The 16,652-nt window shown below is 52.6% G+C and overlaps 1 protein-coding gene across 1 annotated transcript; it reads left to right on the top strand.

The window, feature by feature from the left end:
- The first annotated feature begins 3,999 nt into the window (after window positions 1-3,999).
- Window positions 4,000-6,519, top strand: LOC107279698 (ethylene-responsive transcription factor ERF003-like). The gene is made up of 3 exons (XM_066306111.1): window positions 4,000-4,384; window positions 5,250-5,382; window positions 6,399-6,519. The coding sequence occupies exons 1-3, from the start codon at window positions 4,000-4,002 to the stop codon at window positions 6,517-6,519; spliced, it is 639 nt and encodes a 212-aa protein (XP_066162208.1).
- Window positions 6,520-16,652: the final 10,133 nt, after the last annotated feature.

The following is a 16,652-nucleotide window of genomic DNA, read 5'->3' as shown; positions in this document are numbered from 1 at the left end:
GACTACATTGGTCCAAAAAAATAGGAACTTAAAGATAAATTAGGAAGATAGACAAATGACCGAAATAATCATATTTAATAAACACATTACATGTACACATTGCATATATAAACTTAATTAAAAAGAAGGTTGTGACAACAGGTTAGAGATGGGATGAAATGAAGGGAGGAAACGTATTTTAATTTTAATGCAACCATTTTGTTGAGTCCTAAATTATTAAAAATGTAATTTTTATGGGATAAAAGTTGAAAAGTAGAAATTCGGAGAGAGCAAGTTAGCTTTCCTTGCCTACTTTGACCTATTTGTAACAACTACCTTATTTAAGAGGGCTGCTATACAACGGAATCCCGTTTTTGAACGGGATGATACCGATTAGGTATCAGCTCATGATAACTCTAAAGTATCATGTCCTGAAACCTAACCGGTATCAAGTGATACCTATAAGTATCAGATAATTTCTACCATGTATCAAGTGATACTCGTGAGGTATCATGTGATACCTATCAGGTATCAAATGATTTCTACCACGTATTGGGTGATATACTTGCGAGATATCAGATGATACCTACCAGATATCAGGTGATTCCTACTAGGTATCACGAGTTGAGCACCGAGGCACCGTCGCCAGCAACCCCACCCTCCACGACCCATGTTGGAGGTCGTCGCAGGCGGCTGCGTCCTCTGTCGTCCACGCCTCACGTCGGAGGTCGTCGCCGGCGGCCGCGACCTTCGTCGTCCACGCCCCATGTCAGAGCTCATCACCGGCGACCACGTCCTTCGCTACCACGTGCCACCCCGGGCTCGTCTCGCCGGCGGCCACGTCCTCCGTTGTCCATGCGCCGTGCCGCGCCGGAGCTCGTCGCCGGAGGCTTCATCCTCCACTGTCTATAGCCATGCCACGCCGGGAGCTGGTCACCAGTGGCCACGCCGGAGCTCGTCGTTGGAGGTTGCATCCGTGGGGACCAAAATAAGAGCGAGAAGAAGAACCTAGAGTGCACCGTGGGAAGAAAAAATGACCACTGGCGCTGGCGCTGTCGCTGCTGCCGTAGGAATCGCCGATTCCTCCCCCACGCCAGCCATGTGTTTCCTTCCAAAGCTTGTCTAAGTTTTGTCTGAAACAATAAAAAATTCCCAACAGTATCGGTGCCTTAAATGAGATAGATGCAAAGCGGTACACAGGTGGAACAAGAAGATTAGTCCCATCCGGATGGGATGCCGGTAAGTAGCATTTTCGCTATTTAAACAGTAAGTTTATAAAATTTGGAAGGGAGAGGTAATATTTTTTCTTTTTTGGGAAAATTGGTACTATAACATCGAAAGTTCACAACTTTAGAAATATAGCACTCAAAGGTTCTAGTTCACTTTAATAGCACCGTACCGAAAGTTACCATCCGTTACTCTATATAGCATTCCATCCAAAATTCTGTTAACTTCTTTACTTTACCCTTTTTTTTTTCCAGAAAATACACATAAAAAATCTGAATTATTCTTTCCATGGTGTCTAGCACTCTGTAGCTTCAGTACGCCCATGGGTAAATCACCGTCAGCCACCGATCCCAAACTTGCCTGCTCGGATGCCATCAAGACGTGATCTTCGAGCTATCCTCTGTCGCCGGCCTTGAGCTCCGCCGCTGCCTTGGTCATCGAGCTTGCCCTCAGCCATCGGCTTCGAGCTGCACGGCCGCCGCCGTCGACCTACCCCTGTGGCTGCCACTTAAGTTGTCTTGGAGTTTGCCTGATGATGCCCTCGAACTTCACCACAGTATTAGCAGTTGAGCTCCTCCATCAATCTTGTGCTCGAGGATGCTTCCTCCTGCTTGTGTGGCGGAGGAAGAAGAAAGGAGATGTGAGAAGGAGGAAAGCAAAGGGGTGACACTTCAAGAGATAACGACACAGTTTTAACGGAATGCTAAATAGAGTAACGGAAGTTAACTTTCGGTGCTATTAAAGTGAACCAGAACCTTTGAGTGCTATATTTTTAAAGTTGTGAACTTTCGATACTATAAAACCAAATTTCCCTTTTTTTTTTGGAACATTTGATCCGATGATCAAGTTGCCCATTAAAACGATCGATTGATGTTGCCTGCAGGCTCAACTTGTCTACCTGCTGCGGATCTTTCTATCATTCGTTCTGAATATTGATATATTCTAATAGCATAAAATTGAACGGAATATGTTATATCTGGTATTCCTTCATTTTAAAAAAGTTGTACCTATTACTTTTATCATCAAAATCAAGAAGAAATTAATTCATCTTGTATTTGACAAAGATCGACGAGTGCATACATACATGCAACCAATGAATATTAAGATAACTCATCAAGTTATGATCAAACATTTAATTTACCTCTATATTTAGGTTTTGGATCCATATAGACTACGAACAGGAATAACTTATTTAGAAAAACTCAAATATGAAATATACGTAACTCTTATGGATGGAGGCGAGAACGGAGTGAGTATATATTCGGCAGTAACTGTCGCACATCTTTTGGATATTGGCGAGGACTGTTGTGGACTAGTACTACGTAGTAGTGCCTGTTTCTTTCTTAATTAGTGTACATGTAGAGTAGTACCATATATAGAATGCTCTCTACCTCTATTATAGGAATTTATGTTATGCGTATATTGTATGTACTAATCAGCGAGGCCTCTCGATATTATCTTATTATGCGACGCTGCTTAGATTCGTCCGATCGTGCACCTGTGTCATAGCTGTTAGATCGGGGGAGCGGTGAAGATGCCTGCATGCGATTTTTCTATTAGACATGCATGTCTTTTTCTTCTTCTTATAAAATTTTCTCTCAAATTACTTATCCGATTTACAATCCGATTATACCATTGTATTCGTTACAATTAAATCTTCATAACGAGATCTTACATGATTATATTACGATGAAAAAATATTTATATTTGTAAATTAATTTTATTATATACGTAAGTTACTTTTATCATATATATATATATATATATATATATATATATATATATATATATATATATATATATATATATATATATATATTACTGTTATAGATTTTACATTCATAATGCTCTAAGTTGATTATTTTTATTATTGTTTTTAATCAATTCTATAATTTATGGATTTTAAATTTAATTTTTAGATAAACCATATATTTCTCACTAGAACAAATTCTCTTATTCGTATCCTTGACAAACGTACTTCCACTGTGTGCTAAGTTACTTTTATGATTGCTGTAAATTAATTTTAAACTTTATTAAATTTACTTTCATAAATGCATTTGCTTAAAAATCTTTCTCTACACTTTACGTGTGAATTAACTCTACATAGTTTTTTTTTCAACTCAGTTACAATGTAATTACTTCTACTACTTCTATTATATAGCTAAGTTACTTCTATAATTTAAATAAATTACTTTTAAATTGATAAAATATTTGAATATATTCAACATGAATCTTGTTTTGTCACATATTCTATGTAGAGTACAATGATGCAAATAGATTTGAAAATAATATGTGATTTAAAAGATATAAGTTATTAAAGAGGATAAATCTAAAAGTAATTTGTATATATGATAAAAGTAATTTGCAACATAGATGTTTTTTATCAGAATATAATTATGTAAGATCTTGTTATAAATATCTAATCGCAACTAACACAACTGTACAGTCGGATTATAGACCGGATAAGTAATTGAAGATAAAATTATGTAAGAAGAAAAAAAAGATATGCACTATTTGAGTGTACTAGTAGCAACCATGGAGGCACATGATGTTGTGTCGCGCTTGGTGGACACTCAAACGCCGCTTCCTTTTCTAGGAAGGCAACACAAAGATAGGGGAAAGAGCGTTAATTCTTTCTTTTTTTAGAAATAAAGTTGATAGCGTGATGTAGTCATGTCCGCGCGCGGCTATAAATACATGGGCAGGAGGAGGGAAAGAAATTACAGCAGCACTGAGCTTATAAATCAGTAGCTAAGCTAGCTAGCAAATTAAAATCATCTCATCGCCGGCGTGATGACGATGATGCCGAGCGGCGGCGGAGCGCGGGTGCGGGCCCACTTCCGCGGCGTCCAGTGGCGCAAGTCCGGGCGGTGGTCGGCGGAGATCAGGTCCAGAGGGGCGTGGGGCCGCCGCCGCCGGCTGTGGATCGGAACGTACGACACGGCGGAGGAGGCGGCGCGGGCCTACGACGCCGAGGCCCGCAGGTTGCACGGCGCCAAGGCCAAGACCAACTTCCCCCCGCCGCCGCCGCCGACCGCCGTGCACGACGACCATGTGGACCTCGAGGCGCACATCAAGTTCCTCAGCGAGGTGGAGCTGGACGGCGATCAGGAGACGCCGCCGGAGAGCCAGGTCGGCGATGATCAGGCCGGAGGCCAGCACCAGCACCACCACGGATGTCGCCTTGACCATCTCCTCTTGATGATGTGCAACTAATTAAGTTAAGTGATTTAATTATATATTAACGTGCTACCTGCAGATTAATTATCTACTCATCGCGTGTGTATTAATTAATTAAACCATCAGTTGTACTCTCTCCGTTTCAAAATGTTTGACACCATTGACTTTTTTTTTACATGTTTGACTGTTTGTCTTATTAAAAAAATTTATGAAATATGTAAAACTATATGTGTACATAAAATTATATTTAACAATGAATCAAATGATATGAAAATAACAAATAATTACTTAAATTTGTTGAATAAGACGAATGGTCAAACATATACTTAAAAAGTCAACGATGTCAAACATTTTAAAATAGAGGGAGTATATTTTTTTATGCATCACGTACGTATATATTATCTCTTTTTATGTATAATAAGTAGAAAAATGCCCGTGCATTGCAACGCTTGAACAATATTTTAATCTTATTATTGTTATTATACGGTTTAGTTAGGGTGAAATACATTGTGGGAATTCGCTTGGATATATATTCTGTTTTTAGAAAAAAATCATGAGCTGCAATTAAGATTCTATCATGGTTATGGATACCACATACTTAATAGTAGTTGACTAAGTTTGGTATGACCGACCACATACCATGTCTTATACGGAATCATATCTCGTGTGTAGAAGGAGTTCTGGATAAGGAATGACGAATAAATTTCTATATGGAAATGATAAGGACTACTCCTATTGTATCCATATTGGTCTCCCTAACTCTACTTGAAAAGTGGCATTTATGATTTTAAGTACAAGCCCCCTAGGAGGAAAGGGAACAGAGCCACAAGACACAACATATACACAAACTAATACATCACTAGATATCGACATCAGAGATAAGCCTAAACAAACCCAATCCGGTGCCTGCGAAGGTCGGCAAAAGGGATCTAGTGCCATCTCTGATCTCGACGAGTTCGCATTCAAGGAGGAAGACTACCTTGCCATCGACTACGAGTTGGTTATCTATGCCGCTAAGTCGACGACAGCTAGATAGATTATCCCCAATATTGTACTTGTGTGATTCAGATGAATATAGAGCAACAACTGCTTCGGCCAACAGGAGTAAGGCTATTACCTGTCAGATAAAGGGCTCAAACCTGTATAAAAATCCTTGTCTCCATCTCTTTTACCTCAATCTCGTATAACCATGGTATCGACGATCCCTATACCATCCAAATACGGTAGTCGCGATCTCAAACGTCGATAGAATCCGATCGTCTTAAATTAGCATGCTAGTTTTTTTTAAGAGTTTTCTCCTTTTATATTTCCAAAAGCGAACGAACTTCAAAACTGACTCAAATACGGATATATATTTCTAAAAGCAAACGAACGTAAAAACTGACTCATACACGGCTGATGTACCAAAATACCGGCAAAAAACATTTTCAATTTTTATAATAGTAGAGATAGAGATATATACTATAAGCTGTGTGCTAAAGGGTAATTAATTGGTTTCTTAATTTCTTTCAGACTCATGAAATATATTATATAAACAAATGATCGACCAGAGGAATTTCGACTGAATTTGCAGCTTGCGTCTCTTCACTCCAATTCGATCAGAACCATCAAATGATCAGAACTTCAGTTGGCCGTACGGAAAAAAATAATCAGAACCTCAGTTCATCAGCTAGCTAGTTTAATTATTTATAGACTGAAGAGAAATAAAAAAAAATCAATCAGATTCAGGGCGCATGCATCATCATCAGTAGGTAACACCCCCGTAATATGCATGTGTTGCCATTGCATTTGACCGCAGCCTTGTTGTTAGCACTATGTTTAAAGCAACAAAAGGAAAATTCAACAAGTGAACGTAACACTAGAAAATAATTAAGAGCTTTCATTTTTCCATCGATTGTAGAAGAGAATCCAAACTGACAGCTTTAATTTGCAGTTGTCTCTACTTTGCTGTCGAATATGTAAAGTGGCGTTGCATTTGATCAGTAACTTATCTGTTCTTTGCATCTAATCAGAGCCTATGCCAAGGAGACTGATGATGGACAAGGAGCGACAAGAACTGCTGATCTGAAGAAGAAGGGCGGGAGACTGGGAAGCAAGGCGTGCCAGATGATGAACAAGAAGAATCAGAGTTAGCGCCACCACGCCGGAATGGGCCTTATAATAGATCCATTATATTACAGACTTGCATTAGCTGTGGCACTAGCGTGAGAGAGAAGGATCGATGGTTGGTGAGACTGTAATATAAGAAGAGAAGAGAGTACTCTGCTTGATGAACTCAGGCTTGGCAACTTGGCGGCGATGGCTCAATCCTGATGGATTGGAGCAATATATCTACTAAATAGTTGCCTGAATTATCTGTGTGCGTTCTTGTTCTTGTTTCCCTTTCTATTTTCTCTAATTAGCTCTCCGAGTAGTCGACGATCTGGTATCAGAGCCTTCCAGAGAAGGATTGGGAATTGTTCTTCGGATCAATTTTCCGCGAAAATGCAACTTGCCTTCTTCCGATTGACTGAGTTCGGAGAGGGAGCGGTCGATTCTGTTGCCCGCGTCACAGCTCAGCACACCCATAAAACCCATGGCTCATGAGGGGAAACTAGATCTTCCGTTGAGAACTATGGAGGAAAACGAGAGGAAAAGGGAGGAGTCGGAGGAGAGGTCGATAAATGATTTTGCAAATTTGAAGAAGGTGATCGAGGTGCGGATTCCTCAGGTGGAGAAGAAGGTGGAGGAACTCAGGGTTTCAGTGCAGACGCTCAGTGACGGAGCGTGGGGCTCCTCACCGGGAGACCGCGCAGGCCCCCCTTTGCCGGTTCGGCCGGGGGCCCTGGGTGAGATTCTAAGCTCTCGGTGTGTGTGTGGAAGGTTCGCGAGAGTGGAAACACACAAGACACGGGCGATGTATACAGGTTCGGGCCGCTGAGAAGCGTAATACCCTACTCCTGTGTTTTGGTGGATCTGTGTATGAAGAAGCTACAAAGTGCGAGCCAGCCCCCGATCGTTCAGGGATCGTTTCCCCCCCTCTCTAAGTGGGCAAGGTCCTCCTTTTATATTTCAAGGGGATACCACATGCACCATCTCTCCCTCTCTTTCTTTTGTGTGGGGACTCATCCTCTCTTCCCTCCAACTTGACTTCTCTTCATTAATGGACGGAGATTTGTATGGCTGCCGTCCGAATGACCTTCTGATGGGACGGCCCATACCTACCTCCACTTCCACCGGAGGCAGGCGCGACGTGGGAACATGGCTGTCTGCTGACGACATGACCATTGTCAGACCGGTCATAAATCAGTCATTCTTGTCCACCACGTGTCAGTTTAACAATCTGCATGTTCGCCCCTCTTCATACAATGTCTTGCTTGTAATGGTTAGGATGAAGCCTGGTATATATCTGACCGGGACCAACGTGCCATCTCCAGGAGCTAACACGCCGGCTCCGGCTAGGGACGAGTGCTTGGAGGCTCTCATCCTGATGGGATGGGGCGAGGCGTGCGTTAGACCGCCTGTCGCCACCTAACCCACAATCTGATCGGTCTGTGACTGGTCACAGACCGGATAAACGAGCGCGCTGCACTGCGTTACATGCGGAGTGACGCGCTCGCCCAAACCGCAATAAATGTGGTTAGGTGAGCCCCGCTATGCTCACCTACCCCATATACGCGGCGCAAAACCCACAAGGGGTCGGGGCGCCTCGGCCCTCGGGGCCGAGACGGGAGCAGTCCGACCCCTCGGGGAGACAAAGAGAAGGGCGGCCGTATCACCCTCGGGCCCGACCCCCCCCCCGAGGGGGTTAGGCCACGTGGGTGATCGTGTCTGCCTCAAGTCTCTAAGTCATGATACTCCCGATCCCATGTCACCGACAGTAGCCCTCGGCGTTATGCCAGGGCGATCGCCCTCCTCGAGAGAAGCGGTCGAGCGTGACGCCACTTCCTAAGGCCTGGTGACAGGTGGGGCCGGTCTAAAAATCGGGACAAGCCGGTTCGTTTTTCCTGGAGATATGGTGATGGCGCTTCGGTCGGCGAGCGTAATTAACGCACGCACGAGATGTTCCATCTCGACTGCCACAGCCGCATATCCACCTCATGCACCGCAAACGGGCGAATGGGATTAGTGGAAGCGTGGGCGCGAGAAACGAGGGGGCAAGATAGTGGGGCGCGAGAAACGAGGAGCCGGGCACAGCGTTGGCAAGGGTATAAAGTCGCCGAGGAAGAGATTTGCTTCCTTCCTCTCGCCATTATTCCCCTTGTCTTCGCCGCTTGCGCCCTAACTCCTTGTTTCCTGTGCCCTACCTTCGCCACACGCGCTCGCTCTCAAACATCTCTTCTTCCGGCGTCATGGCACGGGGCTCCGCTCCGCTTGACGGTAGCGTGCTGCCGCCTTCCCGCATCGTGAGCGAGAGACAGGCCGGGCTGCCGCGCCGCTTCATGCCGGAATCTGCCACCGGCCGGGAGATAGTCTCGCTGGGCGAGGGATGCCCGGCACCACGCTACCCGGGGCGGTCCGTCTTCTTCCTCCCTTTTGCTATGGCAGGGCTGGTTCCGCCATTTTCTTCTTTCTACATGGATGTTCTGGAGTTTTACGATCTCCAGATGGCGCACCTCACCCCCAACGCGGTAATGACATTGGCCATCTTCGCGCACCTGTGCGAGATGTTCATCGGGGTGCGCCCATCCCTTCGGCTGTTCCGGTGGTTCTTCACCGTACAGCCGGTGTCGCCGCCGTCGGTGGTTGGTGGTTGCTACTTCTAGCCGCGGGGGCCGGTGCTGAACCGCTACATTCCCTGCGTCCTCCGCAAGAAGTGGGATGACTGGAAGAGCGACTGGTTCTACACCCCCCTCGCCGACGAAGCGCGCCTCCGACTTCCGAGCCAGCCTCCAGTGCAGGCCTCCAACTGGCGGGCGCCGGTAGATCTGGGAGATGGCTACAACGCCGTCCTCGACCGCCTGGCGGGCCTGCGATCCCAGGGGCTCACAGGGGCCATGGTGTTCGGCGACTATCTTCGTCGCCGGATCGCGCCACTCCAGCGGCGCGCCCGGGGCGCCTGGGAGTACACCGGGTCCGAGGACTGTATGAGGACCCACCAGGGGGTCAGATGGGACTGGGCTCCTGAGGACTTCAAGATAGTGGTCCAACGGGTGCTGAATCTCAGCTCCGTGGAGGCATCCCTCATTCCTCAAGGAGTCCTCCCCCTCTGCAGCGATCCAGACCGCGCCTCCATCCTGACCATCATGCAGGCGGTCGGGGCGTCGGAGGAGCGGGCTCCTCGAGGCCACAATGGCGCGGGCGGGAGCCGCAGGGGGGAACGATCTACCCCGGGAGGGGGTCGTGCTTCTGGGCCCCGCGACGGGGGCCCGGGGAGCGGCCGCCCTGCCGATGCCCGGGGGAAGAGGAAGCAGGAAGGAACCCCTCCCCCATCTCCTCACCGGGCGGCGCGTGCCAGCAGCAGGCGCCCGGAGGGGGCCACGCCGACGTCGCAGCCCGAGGGGGAGCGGAAGAAGAAACGGCTCCGCAAGATGGGGGGACAGAACCATCCCGGGGAAACCTCATTTCCCCTCCAAGGTGGTCGTTTAACCGACCCCCTCGCAGGTTCGTCCCACTCCCATCGTGGCCGTATTCATTCTCTCAACGCGAGTTTTCACTCATCCATCTTGTTTGTCTTCTGGTCTTTCTTCTGTTTCAGCGAGATCCCGTCGCGTCCTTCTTGCCAACCCAAGTCCGGCCAATCTGAGGCTGAAAATGCGGCGACCACGGAGGCTCGGAGGCGGGAATCTGACCGGCGAGAAGCCGCGGATCGCCTACGGGAAGCCGAGGAGGCCGCCCGGGGGGCCGCCCGGGCTCGCCAGGCTGAGGAAGCCGCTCGGGAGGAGGCCAGACTCCGCCAGGCCGAGGCGACGACATCCTCCGAGGCAACCCGCGAAACTGATCGGCAAGGAGCCGCGGATCGCCTTCGGGAAGCCGAGGAAGCTGCCCAGGTGGCCGTCCGAGCTCGCCAAGCTGAAGAAGCCGCTCGGGAGGAGGCCAGACTTCGCCAGGCCGAGGCGGCGACGACTTCCGAGGCAGCTCACGACGAGGCCGCGGGCGCATCGCTTGGGCCCACTCCCTCGGGCGACGCTCAGGACAAACCAAGTCCGGGGGACATCCCCGAGTCCGGCACGTCCATCGGCGGGCCAAGCCGCGCGGCATCCTCTTCGAGGCGGCTCTTCCCCACGCCTTCCGTTGCTCCACTGAGCGCAGAACCCCTTCTGCAGGCCTTGGCCGTCGCAAACACCACGGTGTTGGACGGGTTAAGTGCCCAAGTGGAGGCCCTGCAAGCAGAGCGGGCGGAGCTTGACGCCGCATGGGCGCGTGTCGAAGAGGGGCGACGCTCGGTGGAGGCCATGGTGGAGGTGGGCCGCAAGGCACACCGCCGGCACATCTCAGAGCTCGAAGCCCGTTGGAAGGTGCTGGGGGAGATCGCCAAGGAGGTGGAGGAGGAGCGGGGGGCTGCCCTCATCGCCACCACCGTGATGAACGAGGTGCAGGACACCCTCCGCCTTCAATACGGGAGCAGGGAGGCGGAGCTAGGGAAAAAGCTCGACGCCGCCCGGGGGGTCCTTGACGCTGCCGCTGCCCGAGAACGGCGGGCGGCGGAGACCGAGGTGGCATCCCGGCGGCGCGAAGAAGCCCTTGAGGCCCGTGCCATGGCGCTGGAAGAGCGTGCCTGCGCCGTGGAGAGGGACCTGGCGGATCGCGAGGCCGTCGTTGCTATTCGGGAGGTCACACTGGCGGTGCACGAAGCCGCCTGTGCCGAAGAAGAGTCCGCGCTCCGCCTCCGCGAGGACACGCTCACCGAGCGGGAGCGAGCTCTCGAGGAGGCCGAGGCCGCGGCGCAACGGCTGGCGGACAGCTTGTCCCTCCGCGAGGCTGCGCAAGAGGAACAAGCGCGTCGCAATCTGGAAAGTGCCCGCGCCGAGAGGGCCACGCTGAACCAGCGGGCCGCTGAGCTCGAGGCGCGGGAGAAGGAGCTGGACGCGAGGGCGCGCAGCGGCGGGGCGGCCGCGGGCGAAAGCGACTTAACCGCCCACCTCACAGCTGCCGAACACACCATCGCCGATCTGCAGGGCGCGCTAGACTCGTCCGCCGGGGAGGTCGAGGCCCTCCGCTTGGCAGGCGAGGTAGGGCCCGGCATGCTTCGGGACGCCGTCTCCCGTCTAGACCGCGCCAGCCGGCAGGCGGGCCTCTGGGGCGGGCGGACTGCGAAGTATGCCGCCAATCTGGGGGGCCTCGCCCAGCGCCTCTCGGAGATAGCCGGGACTCTCCAACGGCTCCCCGAGGAGCTCGAGAGGACGATTAAGTCATCCTCGAGGGACCTCGCCCGAGGAGCGGTGGAGCTCGTACTGGCGAGTTACCAAGCCAGGGATCCCGACTTCTTCCCATGGACGGCGCTGGACGAGTTCCCTCCCGGGACCGAGGACGGTGCGCGCGCGCAGGTCCGGGACGCCGCCGACCATATCGTCCACAGCTTCGAAGGTTCGGCCCCTCGGCTCGCGTTCGCCCTCAACTCCGACGAGAAGGACGATGACGGCGGAGTGGGCGACAGTGGCGACGAGGCTGGCGACCCGGGTGCAATGGAGTGAGCCCCCAGGCCCCCGCCAATCTTTAAATAGTTTCTTCTTTTCTTCTTCCGAGGCCTTCGGGCCCCCTTCTTGTATAGACTAATTTAATCTGCAATCAAATAAAGAGGAAATTTTTTGTGTCAATTCTATTTGTTGTGTGTATGAGACGAGGATGTCTGTGCCGCGGTCCTTTTGTGTCTTGGCTTGAACAAGGGCTCGTGCCCAGGTCCTAGTCCTCAAATGGCTCGGGTCGGGGCTAGTGCCTGGGGAGATCCACATGTCGAGACTGGCCAGGCCGGGAGCGTGGTGACCGAGGGTTATGGGTGACCCGATTGTGGGTTTTTGCCGATTCCCCCCCGGAGTTCACCACGCCCCGGGGCACGGCTCGGTTCTGGGCCCCGTTTGGCGATTTTAGCCGACCCGAGCCCCCGAGGGCAGGATTGAACACGAGTGACCTATTTCAAGTCAAGATCCTTCAAAAGGAAACAACAGCACAGATACAGCCTTTAGGAAATCGAAAATGCTTTTATTGAAATACAGATATAAGAGAAATAAGAATATGCATATGTGGTAGCCCCCGGCCAACCCTGCACGCCCGAGGAGGGTGCGGGGTTGGCCCGAGCCCGAAACCTGACACCCGATCCCCCTTTAGGGGTAGAAGCGACGAAGGTGTTCGATGTTCCACGGGTTAGGCAGCTCTGTGCCGTCGCCCGTGGCCAGCTGAACGGAGCCCGGCCGGGGGACGCCGATCACTCGATACGGACCCTCCCACATTGGTGAGAGCTTGCTCAATCCAGCACGCGTTTGGACGCGGCGTAGGACGAGGTCGTCGACGCAGAGTGATCGGGCCCGGACGTGGCGCTGATGGTAGCGCCGCAGGCTCTGCTGGTAGCGCGCGGCTCGGAGGGCTGCGCGCCGCCTTCGCTCTTCCAAGTAGTCGAGGTCATTTCTGCGAAGCTGATCTTGATCAGCCTCGCAGTACATGGTGGCCCGAGGGGACCTCAGGGTGAGCTCGGATGGGAGAACCGCTTCCGCGCCGTAGACGAGGAAGAAAGGCGTTTCCCCGGTTGCTCGGCTTGGCGTGGTTCGGTTCGCCCAGAGCACCGCTGGCAACTCCTCGATCCACGAATCGCCGTGCTTCTTGAGGATGTTGAAGGTCTTGGTTTTAAGGCCTCTGAGGATTTCCGCATTGGCGCGCTCCACTTGGCCGTTGCTTCTGGGGTGGGCAGGTGAGGCGAAGCAGAGCTTGATGCCCATGTCTTCGCAGTAATCGCCGAAAAGTTCACTAGTGAATTGGGTGCCGTTATCCGTAATAATACGGTTAGGCACTCCAAACCGGGCTGTGATGCCCTTAATGAATTTAAGTGCGGAGTGCTTATCGATCTTGACGACCGGATAAGCCTCGGGCCACTTAGTGAACTTGTCGATCGCGACATACAGATACTCAAACCCGCCCGGGGCCCGCCTAAACGGTCCCAGGATATCGAGCCCCCAGACAGCAAATGGCCATGAAAGTGGTATGATCTGCAGGGCCTGGGCCGGCTGATGTATTTGCTTGGCGTGGAATTGACACGCTCTGCATCGCCGGACCAGGTCGACCGCATCATTGAGAGCTGTCGGCCAATAGAAACCTTGTCGAAAGGCTTTGCCAACCAAGGTGCGCGAGGCGGAGTGGGCTCCGCATTCGCCTTCATGGATATCGGCAAGAAGCTCGACGCCTTGTTCCCGAGGAATGCACTTCAGGAGGATTCCGTTAGCCGCGCGCCGATAGAGGGTCCCTTCTACCAGCACGTAGCGTTTGGAGATGCGCTGGACGCGTTCACTCCCTTCGCAGTCCTCGGGTAGAGTCTTATCTGTGAGGTATGCTTGGATCTCAGCGATCCAAGCAATCAATCTAAGGGAGCTGGGAGCGCTCCCCTCGGGTCCCGAGGCCTGGACTTCGACGGGCATCGGGGGCCTGTCAGGCGCGTCCGTCTCCCCTAAGGGGTCGGGTCGCGCCGACGGCTGGACAAGCCTTTCTTCAAAGGCGCCCGGTGGGGTCTGGGCTCGCGAGGAAGCGAGCCGTGAGAGTTCGTCGGCAACCGTGTTATCCCGTCTGGGCACGTGCCGAAGCTCTATCCCGTCAAAATGGCGCTCCATACGCCGTACTTGGCGCACGTAAGCGTCCATCTGCGGGTCAGAGCACCGGTACTCCTTACAGACCTGGTTAACGACCAGCTGGGAGTCGCCTAACACCAGGAGGCGGCGGATCCCCAGTCCAGCTGCCACCCTGAGTCCCGCAAGGAGTCCCTCGTACTCTGCCATGTTATTGGTCGCCCGAAAGTCAAGGCGAACCAAATATCTGAGGACGTCTCCGCTCGGCGAGGTCAACGTGACCCCCGCACCGGCGCCCTAAAGAGACAGGGAGCCGTCGAACTGCATCACCCAGTGGGCGGTGTGAGGCAGCTGCGAGGGGCCCGAGCTGGCCTCGGGGACTGAGACGGGCTCGGGAGCTGGGGTCCACTCTGCCACAAAATCGGCGAGGGCCTGGCTCTTGATAGCGTGGCATGGTTCAAAGTGCAAATCAAACTCAGAAAGTTCGATTGCCCATTTCACCACCCGTCCAGTACCCTCTCGATTATGCAAGATTTGGCCGAGGGGGTAAGACGTAACCACCGTGACCCGATGCGCCTGGAAATAATGGCGCAGTTTCCTTGAAGCCATCAGAATAGCGTAAAGCATCTTCTGGGCCTGAGGGTATCGGGTCTTGGCGTCCCGGAGGGCCTCACTAACAAAGTAGACGGGCCACTGCACCTTTCGGTGCGGCCGATCCTCTTCGCTAGGGGCCACATCCCTGGGGCGCTCTTTGTCCAAGCGGCCTCGCGGGGTGCACTCGTCTTCTGTGCCGACGACCTCGGGGTCGGAGGACGACAGGGGTGGCCTTCCCACAGTGGCCTCGGGGCCGTCCTGGGGGTCGGGGGCTCCTGGCGTCGTCGGACAAGCGGGCAAAGGGCCAACTCCGGTCGTCAGGGGCCTTAGGCCACCGTTCGGCTCGGGGGCCTCTTCTCCCTGCTCTCTCCCGGGTCGAGTTGGCACAGGGTTAGCCTCGGGGTCAGAGGGCGATAGGTGCGGCCTTCCCGCAGTGGCCCTCGGGCCATCCTGGGGGTCGGGGGCACCTGGCACCGTCTGACAAGCGGGCAGAGGGCCTGCTCCGGTCGTCGGGGGCCTTGGGCCACCGTTCGGCTCGGGGGCCTCTCCTCCCTGCTCTCTCCTGGGCCAAGCCAGCACAGGGTGGGGGTGCGCGGAATGAGGATTGTCCTCATCGCGCTCCACAACCAACGCCGCACTAACCACTTGCGGGGTCGCCGCTAAGTAGAGTAGCAAGGGTTCATTTGGCTCCGGGGCGACCAGAACTAGGGGAGAGCTGAGATACGCCTTCAACTGAGTGAGGGCACGTTCAGCTTCCTCCGTCCAAGTAAACAGCCCGGAGCGTTTGAGGAGCTTAAATAAGGGTAGCGCCTTCTCTCCCAGCCTCGATATGAACCGACTTAGGGCGGCCATGCAACCGGTGACGCATTGCACATCCCTAAGCTTGCTGGGGGGGCGCATCCGCTCTATAGCTCGTATCTTCTCGGGGTTGGCCTCGATGCCTCGGGCAGAGACCAAAAACCCGAGAAGCTTGCCCGCAGGTACACCGAACACGCACTTATCGGGGTTCAGTTTTATGCGGGCGGAGCGGAGACTCTCAAAAGTTTCCGCTAGATCCGAGAGTAAGGTCTCTTGGTTGCGCGTCTTTACAACCAAGTCATCGACATAAGCCTCAACATTACGTCCTATTTGGCTACCCAAAGAAATTCGAGTAGTACGTTGAAAAGTAGGACCTGCATTCTTTAACCCGAAGGGCATTGTCGTATAACAATAAGTTCCTATGGGGGTAATGAATGCAGTTTTTTCCTCATCCTCCCTAGCCATGCGAATCTAATGGTAACCAGAGTATGCATCTAGAAAACACAAAAGGTCGCACCCCGCTGTGGAGTCGACAATCTGATCTATGCGAAGCAGGGGGTAAGGGTCCTTAGGACATGCCTTGTTAAGGTCGGTGTAGTCGATGCACATCCGAAGCTTGCCGTTCGCCTTGGGAACGACCACCGGGTTCGCCAGCCACTCCGGATGGATGACCTCGCGGATGAATCCGGCCTCCAGAAGTCGCGCCACCTCCTCGCGGATGAAGGCTTGACGTTCCGGGACCTGCCGCCGTACTTTCTGCCGGACCGGCCTTGCGCCCGACCGCATGGCGAGACGGTGCTCAATCACCTCCCTGGGGACCCCGGGCATATCCGCCGGTCTCCATGCAAAGACGTCAGCGTTTGCCCGCAGGAAAGAGACGAGCGCGTCTTCCTATTTGCCGTCCAGAAGACCACCGATCCGTGTGGTCTTGGACGGGCCGTCGCCCAGGGCAACATCCTTGACCGGGACCTCGTCGCATGTGACTATCCGCTGCCTCGGGGCGGCGGGGGCGGAGGTGCCAAGCCTCTCGTCGCCTCCCTCGGGCTTGGACGCGGCGGTGAGGTGGTCCGCGCGCTGCTCCATACAAGAAAGCGTGACTTTGAGGTCGCCATGGACAGAGATGGGGCCACCGGGGCCCGGCATCTTCATCTAGAGGTAGGCGTAGTGGACTGCCGCCATGAACTTCAC

This window comes from Oryza sativa, chromosome 12 (assembly GCF_034140825.1).
Source record: "Oryza sativa Japonica Group chromosome 12, ASM3414082v1".
Taxonomy (NCBI): Eukaryota; Viridiplantae; Streptophyta; class Magnoliopsida; order Poales; family Poaceae; genus Oryza; species Oryza sativa.
Note: the sequence above shows the minus strand (reverse complement) of the source record. Positions and strands in the feature narration are given on the sequence as shown.